General features: G+C 40.1%; 2 protein-coding genes across 2 annotated transcripts in view; both read left to right on the plus strand.

Annotated features, from left to right (window-relative positions):
* LOC308266893 (uncharacterized protein) overlaps positions 1 to 19,336 on the plus strand; it is a gene marked incomplete at both ends in the record, with an annotated part of 60,380 nt that overhangs the window by 27,022 nt on the left and 14,022 nt on the right. The window lies entirely within an intron of this gene.
* Positions 6,709 to 18,465, plus strand: LOC308266994 (olfactory receptor-like protein OLF3; the record flags this gene model as incomplete). Its single annotated transcript, XM_080701407.1, has 2 exons — positions 6,709 to 6,860; positions 17,688 to 18,465. 2 exons carry the CDS (start codon positions 6,709 to 6,711, stop codon positions 18,463 to 18,465), a joined length of 930 nt encoding a protein of 309 aa, XP_080557533.1.

The following is a 19,336-nucleotide window of genomic DNA, read 5'->3' on the forward strand; positions in this document are numbered from 1 at the left end:
AGCATCTGATTTTTATTTTTTGCGATATTTCTCTGTGCATGCCGCGTTTCAAGTAGTGATCCCACTCTTGACGGCCCCAGTAGTGGCCTGGCTATCCGGTGAACTGATCCAGACCTCGCTGGCTCAAGCAGCAGCCTTGCCTCATGGGATGCCCCGATTCTGGTCTCGCTGGCCACCACACCAGCCTAACCCCTCAGCTGGCTCTGATCCTGGCCTCGGAGGCCCCAGCACCGGCCTTGCCTCACGGAAGACTACGATGCTGGCCGCTGGCCCTGGCATCAGCCTAACCTCTTGGCAGGCTCCAATCCCAGCCTCAGAGGCCCCAGTAGCGGCCTTGCCTCACGGCAGGCTCCGATACCAGCCGCTGGCCCCAGCACTGGCCTAACCCCTTGTGTCGGGGCCCACTCGGCTGGACCGAGATGGCACCCAGGCTTGTTGCCAGCGTGGATTCAAGATGGCGCCTAGGCTTGCAGCCAAGTCATGAGACTCACAAGATGGACGTCTCCTTGAGCATGCGCAGTGTGCCATGCTACGTGCCTACAGAATGATCAGTGACGCCTACTACCAGCCTGCCTATGAGAGAGTCAGAAGTGTGCATGCCCTAGCTGTGGGAAGCTTGGGGTTGGTAGGGAATAGAAGGAGGGATTATGATGCTGATATATATTGTGCTTGTTGTACGCATTGTCAGACATATTAGACATATTGAGAGAATATGAAGAAGAGACATATTAAGGATCCATTAAAGAAGAATTCATATTTCAGCTGAAGAGGCGTCTGTGTCGTTCTCTAAGCCCCTGCGGGTCAGAGTCTTAGGGGACGATACCCTTGGCAGGCTCCAATCCCGGCCTCGGAGGCCTCAGCACCAGCCTTGCCTCACGGTGAGCTCCGATCCTGGCCACGCTGGCCCCGGCACTGGCCTAACCCCTTGGCAGGCTCTGATCCCTGCCTCGGAGGCCCCAGTACCGGCCTTGCCTCATGGCAGGCTCCGATGCCAGCCTCGCTGGCCCCAGCACCAGCCTAAGCCGTCAGCAGGCTCTGATCCTGGCCTCGGAGGCCTCAGTAGAGGCCTTGCTTCACTGAAGGCTCCGATGCTGGCTGCTGGCCCCGGCACCGGCCTAATCCCTTGACAGGCTTTGATCCCAGCCTTGAAAGCCCCAGCACCAGCCTTGCCTCACAGCAGGCTCAGATCCTGGCCTCACTGGTCCCAGCATCGGCCTAACCCCTCGGCAGGCTCCGATCATGGCCTAGAGGCCCTAGTAGTGGCCTTGCCTCAAGGCAGGCTCTGAAGTCGGCCATCGGCCCCCCCCACCGGCCTAACCCCTTGGCAGGCTCCGGTCGCTGCCTCGAAGGCCCCAGCACCAGCCTTGTCTCACGGTAGACTCCAATCCCGGCCTTGCTGGCCCCGGCACCGGCCTAACCCCTCGGCAGTCTCCGATCCTGACCTTGGAAGCTCCAGCACTGGCCTTGCCTCACAGCAGGCTCCAATCCCAGCTTTGCTGTGTCTGTCGCCAGCCTCACCCCTTGGCAGGCTCCAATCTGAGCACCCTCTTTGCCCAACCAATTGTCCCACGTTCTCGAGGATACGTGGTGGTAGCATTCTGCCTCTGGGGTTATTATTCCAAAGGTTCCAGGTGTAATGCATCAGTTCTCTGCCTCCCCTGAGTACTGGCCACTGCCATTGCCATTGCCTCCACCATTTCAACTCTTTCCCAAGCTCTTTTCCCACTCTGAATATTGTCCAGTGTTCCTAAGCATGCGTGACAGTAGCATTCGACATTTGGTGTAATTTCTCCAAAAATATAAGGTTGGTAGAATCCGATTTCTGCTTCTTCTGAATAAAAGTCTCCACCACCATTGTGGAGACCACTTTCAACACCGCCTTTCTCCTTGGTCTCCGCTAAACTCTCTCCTTACAGGTGATGTCCAAGATTCTTAACAATATAGAGAAACAGCAGTTCTCCTTCACGGCGAATTTTTTCCATAAGTTCCAGTGCATTTGGATAAGTTTTGTCTTCATCTCCAGTGTCCTGGCATCTGCCAACGCCTACTTAACCCCTCTCCAATATTTTTCTTTTTTCTTTTTCTTCAGTATGTGTGGTTTGAGGAGGTAGTGGGATCAGGTACTCAGTAGCACTGTGACCCGGCCCGGTTTCCCCATGGGTCCAGCGTGCTCTGCACTATTCCACCTGGGGCCCAGAGTTCCGAGACCCAGGCCCCGACTGTTCCGGGGTTCCAGCGTGCCCCGTGCAACCCCTGCACGGGACCCATGGTCTTACTGGGCCCAGTTTCTCCAGTGTTCTGGCATGCTACGCGCGGTCTAAGAGCTTCATTTTACCAGAGACACAAGAAAGAGGGTAAAATGGTGTTCCATAGTGTGGGAGAAAATATTTGTAATACATATATCTGACAAATAACTGGGGCTCAAAATACGTAAAGAACTAAAATCAATAAGAGATGATCCTATACAAAAATGGGCAAAATATTAACTACATATTACAGGAGATTGAATACCTAGATGATAATAAATATTTGAAATATGCAGAACCAATTAGTCATCAGGGGAATGTAAATACTATCACAATAAAACGGCTTAAAATCGACAATATCAAGGACAGGCAAAATTTGGAGCAAAAAATATCTGTGTGCATTTTGAGAGGAATTTAATTGATGCAACTCTTTTTGAAAGCTGACAGTATGAACCAAAGCTGGACAAATATTTACTTAACCTTGTGGTGCAGTAATCACAGTAATCACATGACTAGACAATGGAGTGGGTATATCTATGGCACAAAGGGTGTATATGTGTGTGTGTGTGTGTGTGTGTGTTCATAGCAGTGTTGTTTTTAGTAGCCACAAACTCAACCCAAATGTAAGTCAATCAAATAATCATATGACTTGAAATGATTAAAGTGAATAATAAATTTTAGTAACATTTGCAGAATATGAAGAATGACATCCAGATACAAAAACATTTAATTTGACTGTGCCTGCTTAAAAGGAGTCTTTCAGCTGGGCGTGGTGGCTCATGCTTGTAATCCCAGCATTTGGGAGGCTGAGACAGCAGGATTGCGCAGGTTAAAAAATGCCTCAGCTACTTAGTGAGGCCCTTTGCAACTCAATGAGACCCTGTTTCAAATTAAAGTATTAAATAAAATAGGGCTGGGATGTTACTCGGAGGTAGAATGCCCCTGGGTTCCATCACCAATACCACGAGAAAAAAAAAAAAAGGAGTCTTTTAATACTAATTAAAAATGGGAAAAAGTCCCACAAAACTTTACACCGGTTGTGAAGAAAAAATGTGATATCACATTGTGCACAAATTAAGTTCATATTACAGGAGATATATCTCAAAGTTCCCCTAGGTGGCCCAAGAATTGGACACACTTCAAATAGTTAACCCATAAGTACATGGTCAGAAAGTCATGGATGAGTTTTACCTTCTTCAAAGAGAAACGTCAGGGAAAACTCGCGGAAATTCATTCCTGGGAACTTGGATTTTAGATCCTTATGTTTTTTTTTTTCTTTTTTTGAGTTAGCGAAAACTAAATTTTCATTTATAAGTTCTCTTACACGTATATCAGATTTCATATCCGTATAGAAATACCTAAATTGAGGGGGAGATTTAGTTAAAAATAGTGAAAGTGAAGAAGTAACAAAAGTTTAACAAACAGCATAATTAGTCTATAGAGATTTTATCTCTGAGGGAAAAGAAAGTTACTTCTTCCAAATCCTATACCTTGGCCAACTTCCTTATCCTGGGGCAATGCTGGCCTCCTGCCCCGGGAGGAGTCAGACGTATTCAAAGGCAGTCAGTCTACTGTGTACCCAGGACTAGGACACAAGAAACCAGGGTCTCCTTCACATATAGCCTTTTCCTAGACTCTTTCGTGTAGCGATTGGACTGACTTTGGTTACTGAAAAAATAATGTTCCAATGTTGGCATTGGTTTGCAAGAAAACACATTCTAGGTAGTTACACTGAAGAGGAAATTCTTTCCAATACTGCTTCTATAGGAATCACCAGGCTTACTAGCCACAGGGTGTGTTTCTAGATTTGTTGAAAGGGAGTGTCTTTTGAAGCCTGTCTCACTTCATTGGAGAGGAAGGGAAGCAACAAAAGTTACATTTTTGTCCATCAAGTTCTTGACCAAGAAGAGAAGTAGGGAGGATAATGGAACAAGGAGATAACAGCACTTGAGACCACAGGACATGCTGATGCTGCCCAGCCATTCTCAAAGGATGCGGGTCCAAAGGTAACTGCGTCTCAACGTCTCAACAATGGGCTCTGAATGTTCTATTCCCCCAAGCAGCAGAGTATACCCATGAATACATATACATAAACGAAATTGGGGTGGGTGGTAGAAGGTAATTTAGCTAACAGACATTTGGGGACAGCTCAAACTTTTTATGTGGCTTTGTTTGTTGAGGAGAACTCTTGTGATGTACAATTCCAGGAAGCTTGACTCAGTTCCAAGAAGAAAGTCAGTACAGAAAGACTCCTTAACTTTATTATTATTTTCAGCCACAGCAATTGCCATCTTACTTTTGAAAAATTAGTCTTGGAGTTTTATTTACATAGCAATTTTTTTTTACTCTGGTTTCTCTCTGATTGTATAAATCGTTCACCTTTTTACATACCATTTTTTTAAAAAATTACAATATTTTTAATTGTTTTACTTTCTTACCTAAAAATCATTTTTTTCTACTATTGGTGTCCTATGATTATACAGTTATCTTCCCTTCTCCCCTCTCTCTAATAACTTAGAACACATTTGTGTGTGTGCTCCCTTGACAGATCAAGAAAGTAATGGACATTAACTGGAAGATGTAAGTTTACTGGCAAAGCAATTCGTTCATTCCCAATAAGCACTTTTAAAAACCATGAAGATGATACAGGAATATAATAGATAGTCATGAGTTTTCTATTTTATCTCTAAGCAATAATGTCCTGGGCTTTGAAGGGAAATTACTGACTAAGGATCAAGGTCTCCATTTTTTTTTCTCAAGTCCTTAACTAAAGTCAGAATTTTCAACAAAGTCTCTTTGTTTGGTACCTGAAAGGCATTTAGTAATCATCATATTTAGTTATATCACTGCACTATTATTTTTTTCAGTCCTCTGCTGGCAAAATTTCTTTACATGAGCTGTTCCCTACATAATAGCAGATCTAGAGACCACATCATTAATTTCTCAGAACTAATTTATAAACTAGTAGCTGTTTGTGGTCAAATTCCATTACTGGATCCTGGTACTGATTTTCCCTGAGAGGTGACTTGTCTCTTTTGTATCTGTGGTGTTTACCATTGATGTATTTATATTTCAACTTTTCCTTTTTCTTTAGGAATATAAAAGGTCTTTCTTTCTTTCTTTCTTTCTTTCTTTCTTTCTTTCTTTCTTTCTTTCTTTCTTTCTTTCTTTCTTTCAGTGAAGGAAGAACTTTTGTCCCAGCACCCTGCCAATTTGAAGTTGCCCTTTCTGTCATGAACACAATTAATACCAAGTCCAATTCTCACTACATCTTCAGTAGTACTACCTGATCACAGATGGCAAACAATCTATTTGATTGTCACAGCTGTGTGTTCCATGTTTCCCCTCTCCCTAAAAAACAGAGTAATTAGTGGAGAAGTATATTCAAAAAATTGAGCGTAGGCTTTGTTGTCCATGAGGTTTTTGTGTAATTTTACTACAGTACAAACAATAACATTACTAAGAGTTCCAAAAGGTGTTTGTGAACAGAGCCCTTGACATTTCAGGAAGTACTGTTACATCATCAGGATCAAAAATGTTGGGAATGGTATCCAGTAGACTAGAGTATTATTCTCTGGTTACAGTCAAGGAAAAACAGCACAAGAATGAGAGAAGACAATGTTTTCCAAGAAAGGTGAAGCGGTCATTATTTGAGACGAGAATAAGAGTAAAGATAGTTAAGAGAAAGAGATAATGAGTGGTCATTTCAACAAGTTAATTCCAGTTATTTTCCATGACACCTTAGTCCGCAGATCTTAACTATTCAGAATATATACAAATAAAATCAGTGAGAATGTGACATCAGATTACATCATCTCTTGGTTAATAGATTTTATGGCAAGTACATAAGTTCTTACCATTTATGAGAGAAGATAGTTAATGCAATGATGATTATTCTGTTTCCTGACAGGCATATCCTGCAGCTAACTGGTCCTCGGACATGCTTTTAAAGGAGCAAGAGCGTAATATTGGGGATTATTTCTTCTTGTTCTCTGTTTTAAAATTGAGCATGATCACCTAGGTTTTCATTTTTCATTTTACATGATCATACATGTAATTTTTTTTAAATTTTCACTTAAAAATCCATTTAAATTTTGTTATTTTCTAATTGGAAATCTCACATTTTGATCATAAAAATATGACACTTGAACATCATATTTTCATAGAAAATTCAGAGGTCAAAAAAAAGCTTTTATAAAAGTGTTTATAACTGCTGGATTATTTCAGTATGAATTCTGGGACAGTAAGTAGGAAAAAAAAATGGTCCAACAAAGCAATGAACAAACTCCATGGTTAGGAATTGGATATAAAGAAGAGAACAAAATTCTACAGTTATTTTTTTCTAACTCAAATGTCCAGTCACTTAAATAAAATCATCCCCAATGAAGGAAAGAGAAAAAAAATAGGAGTTTTGGTTTGACTATATTCTAATTTATGACTTGGGCTCAGTCCCTGAAGGCTGATGGGCAGAGGAAACGGGACCCACTGGGTGAGCGAGTTCATCCTGCTGGGGCTGTCCAGTGACTGGGAGACTGAACTCTCCCTGTTTGTCCTGTTCCTGGCCATGTACCTGGTGACGGTGCTGGGGAACTGCCTAATCCTCCTCCTCATCAGGCTGGACTGCAGGCTCCATACGCCCATGTACTTTTTCCTCAGTGTCCTGTCCTTGGTGGACATCTGCTATACCAACAGCACTGTGCCACAGATGCTCATTCACTTCCTGTCAACCCGGAAGTCCATCCCATTTCCCAGCTGTGTGCTCCAGCTGTACATCTCTCTAGCAATGGGCAGCACGGAGTTCTTCCTGCTGGGGGCCATGGCCTATGACCGCTATGTGGCCGTGTGCCACCCGCTGCACTACATGGTCATCATGCACGGAGGGCTGTGCCTGGGGCTGGCATCTGGCTGCTTGGTGGCTGGTTTCACGAATTCATTGATGCAGACGATTATCATCTTCCAGTTACCCCTGTGTGGCGATGTCATTAATCACTTTGCCTGCGAGATGTTGGCTGTGCTGAGGCTGGCCTGTGTGGACATCTCCTTCAACAAGGTCATGGTGGCCATCTCAGGATTCCTGGTGATCATGCTTCCCTGCTTTCTGGTCTTGTTCTCCTATGTTCATATTGTTGTTGCTATTCTGCGCATCCGCTCTTCCCAGGGACGCCGCAAAGCCTTCGGGACGTGTGCCTCCCACCTGGCTGTGGTTTCCATGTGCTTTGGAACAGCCATCTTCACCTACATGAGACCCGTGGGCGGCTCCTCAGCAGAACAGGAGAAGATGGTTGCCCTCTTCTATGCCGTGGTGACCCCAATGCTCAATCCCTTAATCTACAGCTTAAGGAACAAGGATGTGATTGGCGCCTTACAAAAAGTGCTGGAAAAATTTAGTGAAAAAAGATAAAGTTTTAAAGAATTTTTTCTTCCCTAAAGTAGTCCAAAGAAAGATGATCTAGACCAAGACAAATGATAGATATGTTGGTTTTTGTTTTTGCCTTTTCTCCTAAGGTTTTCTGACATGGTAGATCATGGTTTGGTTGCTTGGCTCTTCACATTAGGTATATATCATCACCCTAGTAAATCTGTGAGAAAAAAAAATAAAAAACATACAAAAAGGCCCTTCAATGGTTAAAGTAGAATCTGCTTCTAGTCACCAGCTACTCTACACTCCTAGAGAGTTAGGGTCTGGATTCTATTATGTGGTTCCCAGTGCCTTAACAATGCTATTAAATTCCTGCTCATTGAATAATTTATTGATTGAAATATACTTTATTAGTTGTCTTTTATGAACTATTATATAAAGACAATATATGTTAGAAATTAAGATATTCGAAAATAAGATTTAAAAATATCCTTGGCACATGGAACATTATCACTTGCGCAGGCTTTCATGAATATTTTCTTTTTTAAAGTTTTTATTGGTGCATTATGATTATGCATAATAGTGAAATTCATAGTGATAAATTCATAATGCACATAACATAATTTTGTTTGTTTTTTCCCCCATACTTCTCTTTTCTTCCCTTCCTCACTTTCTTGATCCCCTTACACCACGCTACTGATCTCTCCTCCTTTTCATTCTTTCTTTCTCTCTCTCTCTCTCTCTCTCTCTCTCTCTCTCTCTCTCCCTCTCTCTCTCTCTCTTTCTTAGCAGTTAATATATTTTTATTGGTGCGCTGTAATTATATATCAGAATGAGGTTCAGAGTGACAGCAACATGCATGCACCAGCAGCACTCAGTGTTTTTCACTCCAGAACCCTCCTGGACCCCTCCTCTTCCCATATATATCACTGGGATTGGTACTGACAGCTTTATAATGTACATACCATTATTTGAGCTGTTTCCTTCATCAAGTCTCCTTTTGCTCCTCCTCACCTCCCTCCCCAAGCCCGTCCTTTATTCTACTAGTATCTCTCCTTAGTCATCTGAAGTCCTTTTTGTTTCCAATTTCTTTCTAGCTTCCACATCTGAGAAAAACATAGGAGTCCTGATTTTCTGAGACTGGCTAAAATCTACCATAATATTCTCTAGTCCTACCCATTTTTCCAGAGAAATAACATAATTTTGTTCTTTATGGCTGATTAAAATTACATTGTATGTATATTTGTACTCCATCCATTGATAGACACTTATGTTGGCTTGTATAACTTGGGGACTGTGAATTGTGTTGCAGTGCACATGGGTATGCATGTATCAATATAGTATGCTAACTTTACATGTTTTGGATGCATACCAAGGAGTAGTATACCAGGTCATAAGGTGGTTCCATTCCTAGTCCTTTGAGGATCCTCCATACTGATCTCCATAATGACTGTACTAATTATAATTCTACCAACAATGTATAAGCATTCCCTTTCTCCCCACATCCTCATAAGGATTTATTATTTGTGTTTTTGATTACTTATATTCTAACTGAAGTGGGATGGAATCTCATTGTAGTTTTAATTGAATTTTCCTCATGCCTCATTATTTTTTAAATTAATTTTTATCTTATCTTTCTCCTGTTTCTTCCTTGCCTTTTGGACAACTATTCTAGTGTGTTTGATGTTGATTGTGTGTATGTGTGTGTGTGTGTGTGTGTGTGTGTGTGTGTGTACGTGTGTGTGTGAGAGAGAGAGAGAGAGAGAGAGAGAGAGAGAGAGAGAGAGAGAATGGAAATAGAGAGAAAATAGTATATAGGAAGTATTATATTAACTGCTTTATTCTACATATTTGTTTTTCCCACTCAACATTTTATTTAAAAAACCCATACATATTTACATATTGCTAGTCTGTCACTTCTACTGTTGGTTGCTACTCCTTGGTGTTGATAATATTCTACCTATTATTCTTAGTAGTGGCGCCCAATTCCCAGCACCACGTGATTATCCACTTGAAGCCTTGTGTGAAATTTCTTTGTAGTATGTACATAGGAATCAAGTTGCTGGTCCACTGATTTACAGAAGGGCTTCGAAATCTGCAATTCTGTTTCATTGCACAGATTATTCATGTAACTGTAGCAATCAATTTTTGATGACTAATTATCCTTGCATTCCTGAGGACAAATCACATGTGACCATGGTAGACTATTTTTAAAAATACAGTATAGGGCTGTCTTAACTAATACAGTATTTAGGAGTTAGTGGACCTGTACTCAACTTGCCTAGCCACATTCCTGTTGCTTTTGGGAATGACTACTGTATCTGATCATGGAATAATATTAACAGATGAGTCAGGTAGTCGACACATAGTCCCATATAAGAACCAAACTCGAGAGCACTCACAGCAATAAATACACTATTTTTAAAAAGAAAGGAAGACTGCCATGTGCAGCACCTCAGTTGGATGTGTGGCATCTTCGAAGCTTGACTACCCTACATTCTCCTACAAATGGACCTTGAAAGCTTGTTTTGGAGGTTCTAGCAGGGGAGCACAGCCACTCGTATACCCTTGACCGAAAACCGGTCCTCCTCTATTTGGGGAAGGTTGTCTTCTTCGACCAAGCGGGTAGCTTCAGGAGGGACGCACATGGAGCAGTGAGGGAGGAAGGGGACATCCCCCTAGCCAGCCAGATCAGCAGATTCAACCCTGGAGATCAATGGGGTGGCAGATGTCACGGCCAGGTCGCCCTCACATCCATAAATACACTTTTTTACTCAAGTATCTTCTGCATATCAGCTGTCTGAGTGGTCAAATACTCTCACCTGAGTTCTAAAGGAGGCTGTAAAATGTCAAGTGTGTATTAAAACTTGAGGCAAAGGAGGGGAAATTTGATATCTGTGTATAGTTAATAATCTTCTATAGATATATTTCTGGAATATAATGATTATATATCTGAAAACATCTAATACATTCAATTAGTGAACACAATCAGTAATAATGAGAAATTAGCAAGGTTTCTCATACATTAAATAAGTAACATTCTATACTTTAGCAAAAACTATAAACAGTACGGAATAATTTTAATTTACAATGACAGCATGAATTATAAAAGAAATAAATCCCATAAGACACGTGAAAGACTTTAATGAGAAATCTCTAAATTAAAGAATAACATAAAGAAGACCTACCATAAGTGAAATAATACCTGCTCTGGATGAAGAATAATAAATATTTTAAAAATCAGATCTCCTCATGTAGTTAATTCAAGACAAACATTTTTCAGAATCATATTAATTTTACTGATTTGATACATCATGTGAAAGAAAAAAGTTCAATCAAGGATAACCAAAAAGAAAAATTCCAAACAAGGATAACTATAAAACAGAGATAACAAAATGAGCTTTGAGAAAGAAGTGAATTAAAATGAGAGAGTGATTGTCATAATATATCTAAACATACTACAAAGTAACTACAACTAAAACTCTGGTATTGGTGTAAGAACAAATGCATTAGTGAATCAAAATGAAGCCCCAAATGAAACTCCTGTACATGAAAATCTAGTATATCATAATTTTCTAATTTCAAATAAATTTAGGAAAATATATACTATAAATAAATGATATGGAGACAAATAGTTGTACTAATGGGAAAAATGTATTTCTCTTGTTATATACCATAAAAACTTAACTCCTAAAATATAAAGGTGAAGAAACACATTTTACAAATGAGTATGGCATTCATACAGGTAATGACAAAAGAATAAATAATAAATGACACAATCTGCAAAGTAGAAAGAACAGTAAAGAAGAAAAAAAGTATTTTATGAGAGATTTTAGCAATATTTTGAAAGCTAGAAAAGAGTTTTCTCCCTCTCTTCATCTACCCTCTCCTTACCTCTCATCTTCTCTCTTTCCTCTTTCCCTTTTTCTCTCTCTTTCCCTTTCTTCCTTCCTTTCTCTCTTTCTTTCTTTTCTTTCTTTCTTTCTTTCTTTCTTTCTTTCTTTCTTTCTTTCTTTCTTTCTTTCTTTCTTTCTTCTTTCTTTCATGTCCTGAGCTAGCCCAGGCTCTATTGCATTTCTCTCTGCAGCCCCAGAAATCATGCAAGCCTGTTCTCCACACAAATAGTATTGTTCCTAGAAAGTGGCCCTCAGGCCCTAAACAAGAAGAGGTTGCTGCTGCTATCAGGGTCAGCACAAAAAAGGGAAAAGAAATGAAAAATCAGATTTCCTAGCACAATGACAGGCAGCTGAGCAAAGGGTAAGAGCAGCCTCTTGATGTCACCCAGGCGATGCATATCTGTGGGATTCTCCACTCTTATTTTTAGGGAAGGGGTAAGAGAGATGCGTTATAATTCTGCAAGTTTCACTTGCCAAGCCTTACTGTCCTTATTAGATTCCTTTTCATACACCATGATTGTACTTTCATTAAAAATCCTAAGAACTAACATTTCTAAGTTATAAATCAGGTTTAGAATCCCTTCCAAAAAAGTTCATATGTTGACAGCATTGTCCATAGCACAGGAAGGTTCAGAGGTGGAGTATGGTTAGAGGAAGCAACTTTTCTCTGCTAAAAGCCCTAATGCTGCAGTTTCTGCTATAGAGTTGACTATGGACTGAACCTCTAAGACTGTGAACCAAATAAACCTTTCCTCCTCTAAGTTGTGCTTGTCAAGTATTTTGGTCATAAAAGCAGAATGACTAAAACAACCTGAAATGAAAGCATTCCCTTGCCCTGCTCACATCAAATTATGCAAACAGAGCATCCAATGGTCTTTTGAGTTGCCTGGACCAGGACCTCAAAGGGATGTGGAGATGAGTGAACTGGATGACGGAATAAAGATTTAATCACATTTTCTTGCTCACCAAGTGTGAGAAAAGTGTTCACTTGAATCATTGAAGAGCAGATGTAGTTCCCTTGAGAAATCAGAGTTTGGTGAGATCCTTCCTGTGCCCCAGAGACAAAGAAACCAAACTTCCATTGGCAGAGTTTAAATGAAGTCTAAATTGTTAGATGTGTTAGGTGTAGAAGTGACCAGAGAGAGGGGGAGGAAAATGAAAAAGAATCTAATAAACTAAACATAATTGGCCTCTTGAGAATTGCTTTCTAAAGTTTGAGAAAGTTACCTGTTCCAACTGCACTGTCTTCAGATTCCAAGCTTTCCTAGTCTTCCCATCCTTCAAAGGCACAGATGGCCTTTTCCACTCTTCAGGGGTGAGTTAATCACTTCTTTTTGGTTTACCAATCTATTTAGCAATGTGAATCAAGAAGATAATTTTCTAAAATTCACATAATCTCTTGATTCTTCAAGTCTAAGGTTTTGGAGGCTTGATATAATTATTCTCTAGTGAAAATGTATCTATGAAATTATTTTCTTGTTATTTTAATTAGGAAGCCAGAACTTTTTAAGTGACTTAAGAGATCCCAACCTGCGATGGGTCTGAGTCTTTTGATCAGTCAGCTCCAGATCTGAAGACTTGATTTTGCCAGCCTGTGATGAAGGGCCGTTTTCTTTGCTGATTCCAGTGGAAAGGAGATGCTCTGAAAGATCAACTCTGTTTTATCCCTACTGAATTTCCACTTTGATATTTATTATTACCATATAACTATATGCTTCAACTTCTGGGAGAGGTCTAATTTATGCCACTGTCTTGATTTTATGCTACTTTAAAGAATTGTTTCCCAGCCAGGTGTAATGGTCCATGCTTGTAATCCCAGCATTTGGGAGGCTGAGACAGTAGGATTGCAGTTCCTGGAAAGCCTCAGCTACTACTTAGTGAAGCCTTTTGAACCTATTTCAAAATAAATAATGAAAAATAGGGCTGGGTTTGTAGCTCGGAGGTAGAATGCCCCTGGATTCATCCCCAGTACTGAAAAAAAAAAATTGTTTCCCAAACAGTTTTAGGTGAATAAAATAAAACAATTGAACTGCTTGAAAAACGTCCAAAGACACAGATCTGTTGTAACTTTGAATACAGGTATTTGCATTTGAAGTAAAAATTTGGCTCTGCTTTTTATTGAGACTGGGTATGTTTGATGCTCATTCTCTAAGTATTCTGGGGAAAGAAGGGAAAAGGAGATGGTCATGGAGTTATGGCAAAAAGTGAGAGAGGAGCTGAGCAGAGTGATCAGAGGCAGGTGGACTCTGGGTTCCCAGCTTATTCTCTGGTTCACATTTGCTACTTTCTCTCGTCTTTTGTGCTCCTTGTAATTTATTTAGTCTTCTTTTCTCTCATATTTATCTTGTCTCAAAAATCATCTGAAAGCTCTGAGAAAAGAAGGGATATGTGTTCATGAACATCTTGGTTGTACCTTTTCAATTCAAGGATTTGTTCAGGATGAAAGATTTGTTGTCCTATACAAAACCGATTATAGTGGCTAAAAAACAGAAATTCAGCTGTGTTAAAATAAATCAATAATGCATTGATGCACCTTAGTTAAGTGTGTGTGTTTGTGTGTGTGTGAGAGAGAGAGATAAAGAGAGAGAGACAGACAGACAGAGATAGAGACAGAGACTGAATATGAATCAAGAGGCATTCTACCTCTGAGCTACACCCCAAACCCTTTTTAGTTTTTATTTTGAAACAGGGTTTCACTAAGTTGTTGAGACTCTCGTAGAGCCAGGATCCTCTTGTCCAGGTTTCTCAAGTACTGGGATTACAGACGTGAGCCACCATACTCAGCATGCTTTTGAGTCATCTATCTTTTGATTGGGAATTTGGGTTTTTCAGTAATGTAAGTGAAGAAAAACAATTTGTGTGTATGGCGATATACTAAAGCTCTCACTGTTCGAAATTTCTGAAAATCCACTGGTTTCCCTGGTAACCACTTTGAGCAGGACTTCCACTACAGTAAATTTAACTTTTAGAAACCCTTTACTGCAAAGGGTGAAACATAATGTTTGGAGGCTGAGTACTATGGTTTTAATCCAGAATATCTCCCAAAGGTTTCTACACCAAAAATAATTAGGTAATGAGGATTCTGATATCATCAGTGGATTAATCCCCTCTTTAATAGTTTAATGAATTGCAGGGAGGAAATCTAGTTAGAGGAAGTAGGTGGCTGGGGGAAGGTATGCCCTGCAAGGGTTTATCTTCTCTCTCCTCTCCCCTTGCATTCCAATAGTCATGAGCAGGGCGGATTTCCTCCACCACACCCCTTCCACTATGATGTTCTTCTGCCTTGCTTCTGGCTCCGAGCAATGGAGCCAGCTGGCCATGAACTGAAACTGTAAGCCAAGATAAGTCTTTCCTTCTCTAAGTTGTTCTTGTCAGGTATGTCAATCACAGTGACAAGAAGCCGGCTAACAGGCGGAATAAAATGCTAATATTGAATGTGTTGGTACAGAAAATATTAGTCAACATCAACAATGAACAAATTGAGTATCGATTAAGTGATGTCCATAAGTCCATAAATGTTTCTTTGAATTTTATTTTCTTCCACTGTCACAGATTCTCTTTCTCATATAATTTAATTTCGATTTCTTGGCATGTTTGTTATACTCTTTATTTCATTGCCTTTCTTTTTGGTTTTCTTTTCCTTTCATTATTCTTACTTTTTTGAGAAAAGTTAAACTTCTTTCTCCCGTAGAGAGCTTATCAGTATTTCCATTCCTTTACATTTTTTCTTTTTTAACGTTTTTATTGATGCACTGTAGTCATACATCTTAATCGAGCACAAGATAGTAGAGGCATACATGCACACATCACTCATTTATCCCTTCCCTCCCTCCTTCTCATGTTTGGCTTAGTGATGGACTTTGATGTTTGTGAATGTACTTAATGCACATTAGGGTGTTTTCCTCTTCCCCTCTCCCATCACCCCCAGTTAGTCCTTATTTGCTCAGCTATAGTTTCTCCTCCTTCATCTGGAATTCCTCTTATGGCACCTTTTCTCCCTGAGCTTCTGAATATTAGAGAGAGCATCCAATTTTTTACTTTTCGTGACTAATATCACTTTTGTTTTTGCTTTTCATACTTGTCACTTTAAAAAGTAACAAATTTATTTTCTTTGGAAAAATCAAACATTGATAACAAAAGTAATAGGTCATTTGGAAATGCATGTGTTTCGCTATATTACTGAGCAAAACCAATGTGACTTTAAGCACAAGCTCTTTCTTTGTGGATATAGTTTTGAGATAGGTAGGGAAACATTGTTTCTTTTGTTACTACTTGTTAGATTTTTTCCTTTAAGCCCAAGGTTGTAGAGTGTGCACAGTATAAGTGAATCCACTGCTAACTATCCTTTCTCTGTCATCTATGTGCACATATGTATGTGCAGAGAGTCCTTGGAAGAGTTACTGCCTCAGTTACATTTGAACTCTTGGTAGTCAAGACCAAGGAAAACTTATTTAAAATAAGTTCAGCATACACTACAGGACAAATTATTATTTTTTAAAATAATGAATCACAGCAAAAACACTTCTTAGAAATTATTCCTCCCATTTTGGTATATTTTAGGCTTTTTGTGATTTGTATCGGCACTTAATTATTTTTTCAGTCCTTTGACAAAGAGGCAAACACAAAATAAGTATTAATTTTTTCAACATCTACATTGTCAGCAATTCTTAAAATATGTGTGTGAGTGTGTATGTGTGTATGTATGTGTTTGTCTGTGTGTACAGAAAGAGAGAGAAATGTTATTTCCTATAACTTTAGATCTGCAGATGTCTCTAGCCTCAATATATATTCTTTGGTAATGGATCACTTTGTTCTTTCTGTATGTGAACAAATAAAAAGAAAATTTTATGTTTGAGCTAAAAAACTACTGCTAGTGTGTTCATGTGCCATGGGATTCTGATTTGCATTTCCTAAGAGTAATATTGAGTACATTTTCATATACCTTTTCATGCTTTGTGTGTCTTCATTTGAGACATGTGTATCTAAGTCCTTTGCCAATTTTTAAATTATTGTCATTTGGTTTTATTGGTATTTTGAATCTCATACTTTTTTGCTATTGAGTTGCAGAAATTCCCTACATATTTTGAATATTCACTCATTCGATATATGGTTTGCAAGTGTTTTCTCACATTCTATGATCACTTTTTCACATTACTGATCATTATTTCTGCTCTGCTGAAGCTTAATAAGGTGCTAATAAACAAACAATACTACTACTGCTATCATCTGCGATCCGTGGTTAACACCTCATCTCATCTTCATTATTGAGAGATGATTAATTTCCCATAGGATATGAATAAACTACCTTTTTTGAGAAAATATCATCAAATAAGAAATTGACATTATTAAGCATTTTATTAAAGTCACCATGGAGAACGTGAGATTAGTTTTAGAAGGTATGTCTACCTTCCCTTCATATAATACCTGATCCTTGAAGCTGTTTGTTTTGAGTTGGTCTGGACCATCTGTATGGATACTAGTATGATGAAGCAGAAGCTCTCCACTAGATACTCTAAAAGTAAAAGGGCAAGATACATTTTAAAAAACTTAAAATTGCTTAGAAATGGGATGTAAATAATTATTTAAAATATTCAGGGTCTCATGAACATACCTCCTGTAGCGGAATGAGTAGAGTTGTGTCTGAAACCTCTACATGAAACCCAGTAAACAAGAAAAGGTTAAACCATTATTTAGAATTCAGAAAAGTATCATCGATGTGGATCCAAAACTTTTGTACCACAAACACAGGAACTATACCCTATCCTACTAATAAATCTAATAGGATTTTTAGTTCAAAAACAGATATTAACTTTCTTTTCCTACTTTAAAGCACATCTGTGGGAAACAATATTATGTCCCAACAAACTGAATTCCAGTAATCTAATATTTTTTTCTCCTTGAATTCTAGGTGCACACCTGGGTCACACTGCTCCTTTCACGTCTGTGTTCAAGCAGAGCTTGGAAGAGCTCTAAGTTCAGAAGGGCAGGCTCTCAGTATGGCTTGCGAACCACCCTTCCAATCTTGAAGCTTATGGGCCAGGAAATTCACAACAAGACATGGACGAGCGCGTTTACTCTGCTGGGGCTGTCCAATGACCTAGGCACTCAGGTTTTCCTCTTTATTCTGATCCTGGCCATGTACTTGGTGACTTTGGTGGGGAATTTTCTCATCATTTTCCTGATTAGACTGGACACCAGGCTTCATACACCCATGTACTTCTTCCTTAGCATCCTGTCCTTTGTGGACCTTTGTTATGGAAATAGTGTTGCCCCGCAGATGCTGGTCCATTTGCTCTCAGCCCACAAGCACATCCCGTTCTACAGCTGTGTATTGCAGCTCTGCGTGTCCCTGGCATTGGGTGGTTCTGAGTTCTTCCTGCTGGGGGCCATGGCCTACGACCGCTACGTGGCCGTGTGCCACCCGCTGCACTACACGGTCATCATGCACGGAGGGCTGTGCCTGGGGCTGGCCGCTGGCTGCTTGGTGGCTGGTTTCTCCAATTCACTGATGGAAACTATCATCACCTTCCGACTTCCGTTGTGTCGTGGCGTTATTAATCACTTTGCCTGTGAGACTCTCGCAGTGCTCCGGCTGGCCTGCGTGGACATCTCCTTCAACAAGGTCATGGTGACCATCTCGGGATTCCTGGTGATCATGCTTCCCTGCTCGCTGGTTCTGTTCTCCTATGCTCGCATAGTGGCTGCCATTCTGCGCATTCGCTCGGCTCAGGGGCGTCGCAAAGCCTTCGGCACCTGCGCCTCCCACCTCACCGTGGTTTGCATGTGCTTCGGGGCCACCATCTTCACCTACCTAGGGCCCCGTTCTGCCTCCTCAGAGGAGAAGGAGAAACTGGTGGCCCTGTTCTATGCTGTGGTGGCACCTGCGTTGAATCCATTGATCTATAGCTTGAGAAATAAAGAAGTTATGGCAGCACTCCGGAAAATCTTAGAGAAGTTCAGATAATGGGTTAAGACTCTAAGGACTTCTTGGTTCTTTGTTGAGATACCATATTTTACTTTAGGCTGTGATTGTATGCCAGTGGCCATGGGATGTCATTTGAACTTTTTAAGCCAGAGAGAAGAGCATATTCTGACTTTTCATTTGCAAATAAAATGCACTTGGTCAAACTATGGTGAAAAAAATTGAAGATGAAGAAGTGTGGATGTCAAAAAATAAGTTAGAATATTATGGCAGTAATTAAGGTAAGGGTCATGGAGAATTGGTAAAAAATGGATAGGAAAGGAGGGAGGGAAAGACTGGCAAAGAGTCAAGGACAGCAGTGTATGGTTGAGTATAAGGTTAATATAGACCAAGTCAACGCTAGCACAATTGTTTAGCAAGAGAAACGGTCCAATTATTTTTTTCTTTCTCCCTTTTTTAGGATTTTATTTTATTTTATTTTTTGTGGTACTGGGGGTGGAACCCAGGGACTTTTCTACCTCCAGGCTATACTCCCAGACCTATTTTATAATTTATTTGGAAATGGTCTCACTAAGTTGCTGAGAGCCTCACAAAGTAGCTGAGGCTGGCTTCGAACCTGCACGATCCTCCTGTCTCAGCCTCCCAAGCGCTGATATTAGAAGTACGCGCCACCACGCCTGGCACTTTTTCCTTTTTTGCAACCTAGTTAAAGCTAGGTAAGATTTCCTTCTGTTTTGTTAAATCTCTTGTCCTCATAATTTTCTCAAAAATTATTTTTACATTGTTCTTCCACAAACATTTTTAGTATGAATATATAAATATAGAACCTAAAGTTAGTATGAGATTTGTGAACTTCAGTTGCATTTTAGTGAGTACTGACAGCAGGTTTTTAATGTTCATAAACAGTGCTTAA

This window comes from Muscardinus avellanarius (genome assembly GCF_963383645.1).
Source record: "Muscardinus avellanarius genome assembly, chromosome: 9".
Lineage (NCBI taxonomy): Eukaryota > Metazoa > Chordata > Mammalia > Rodentia > Gliridae > Muscardinus > Muscardinus avellanarius.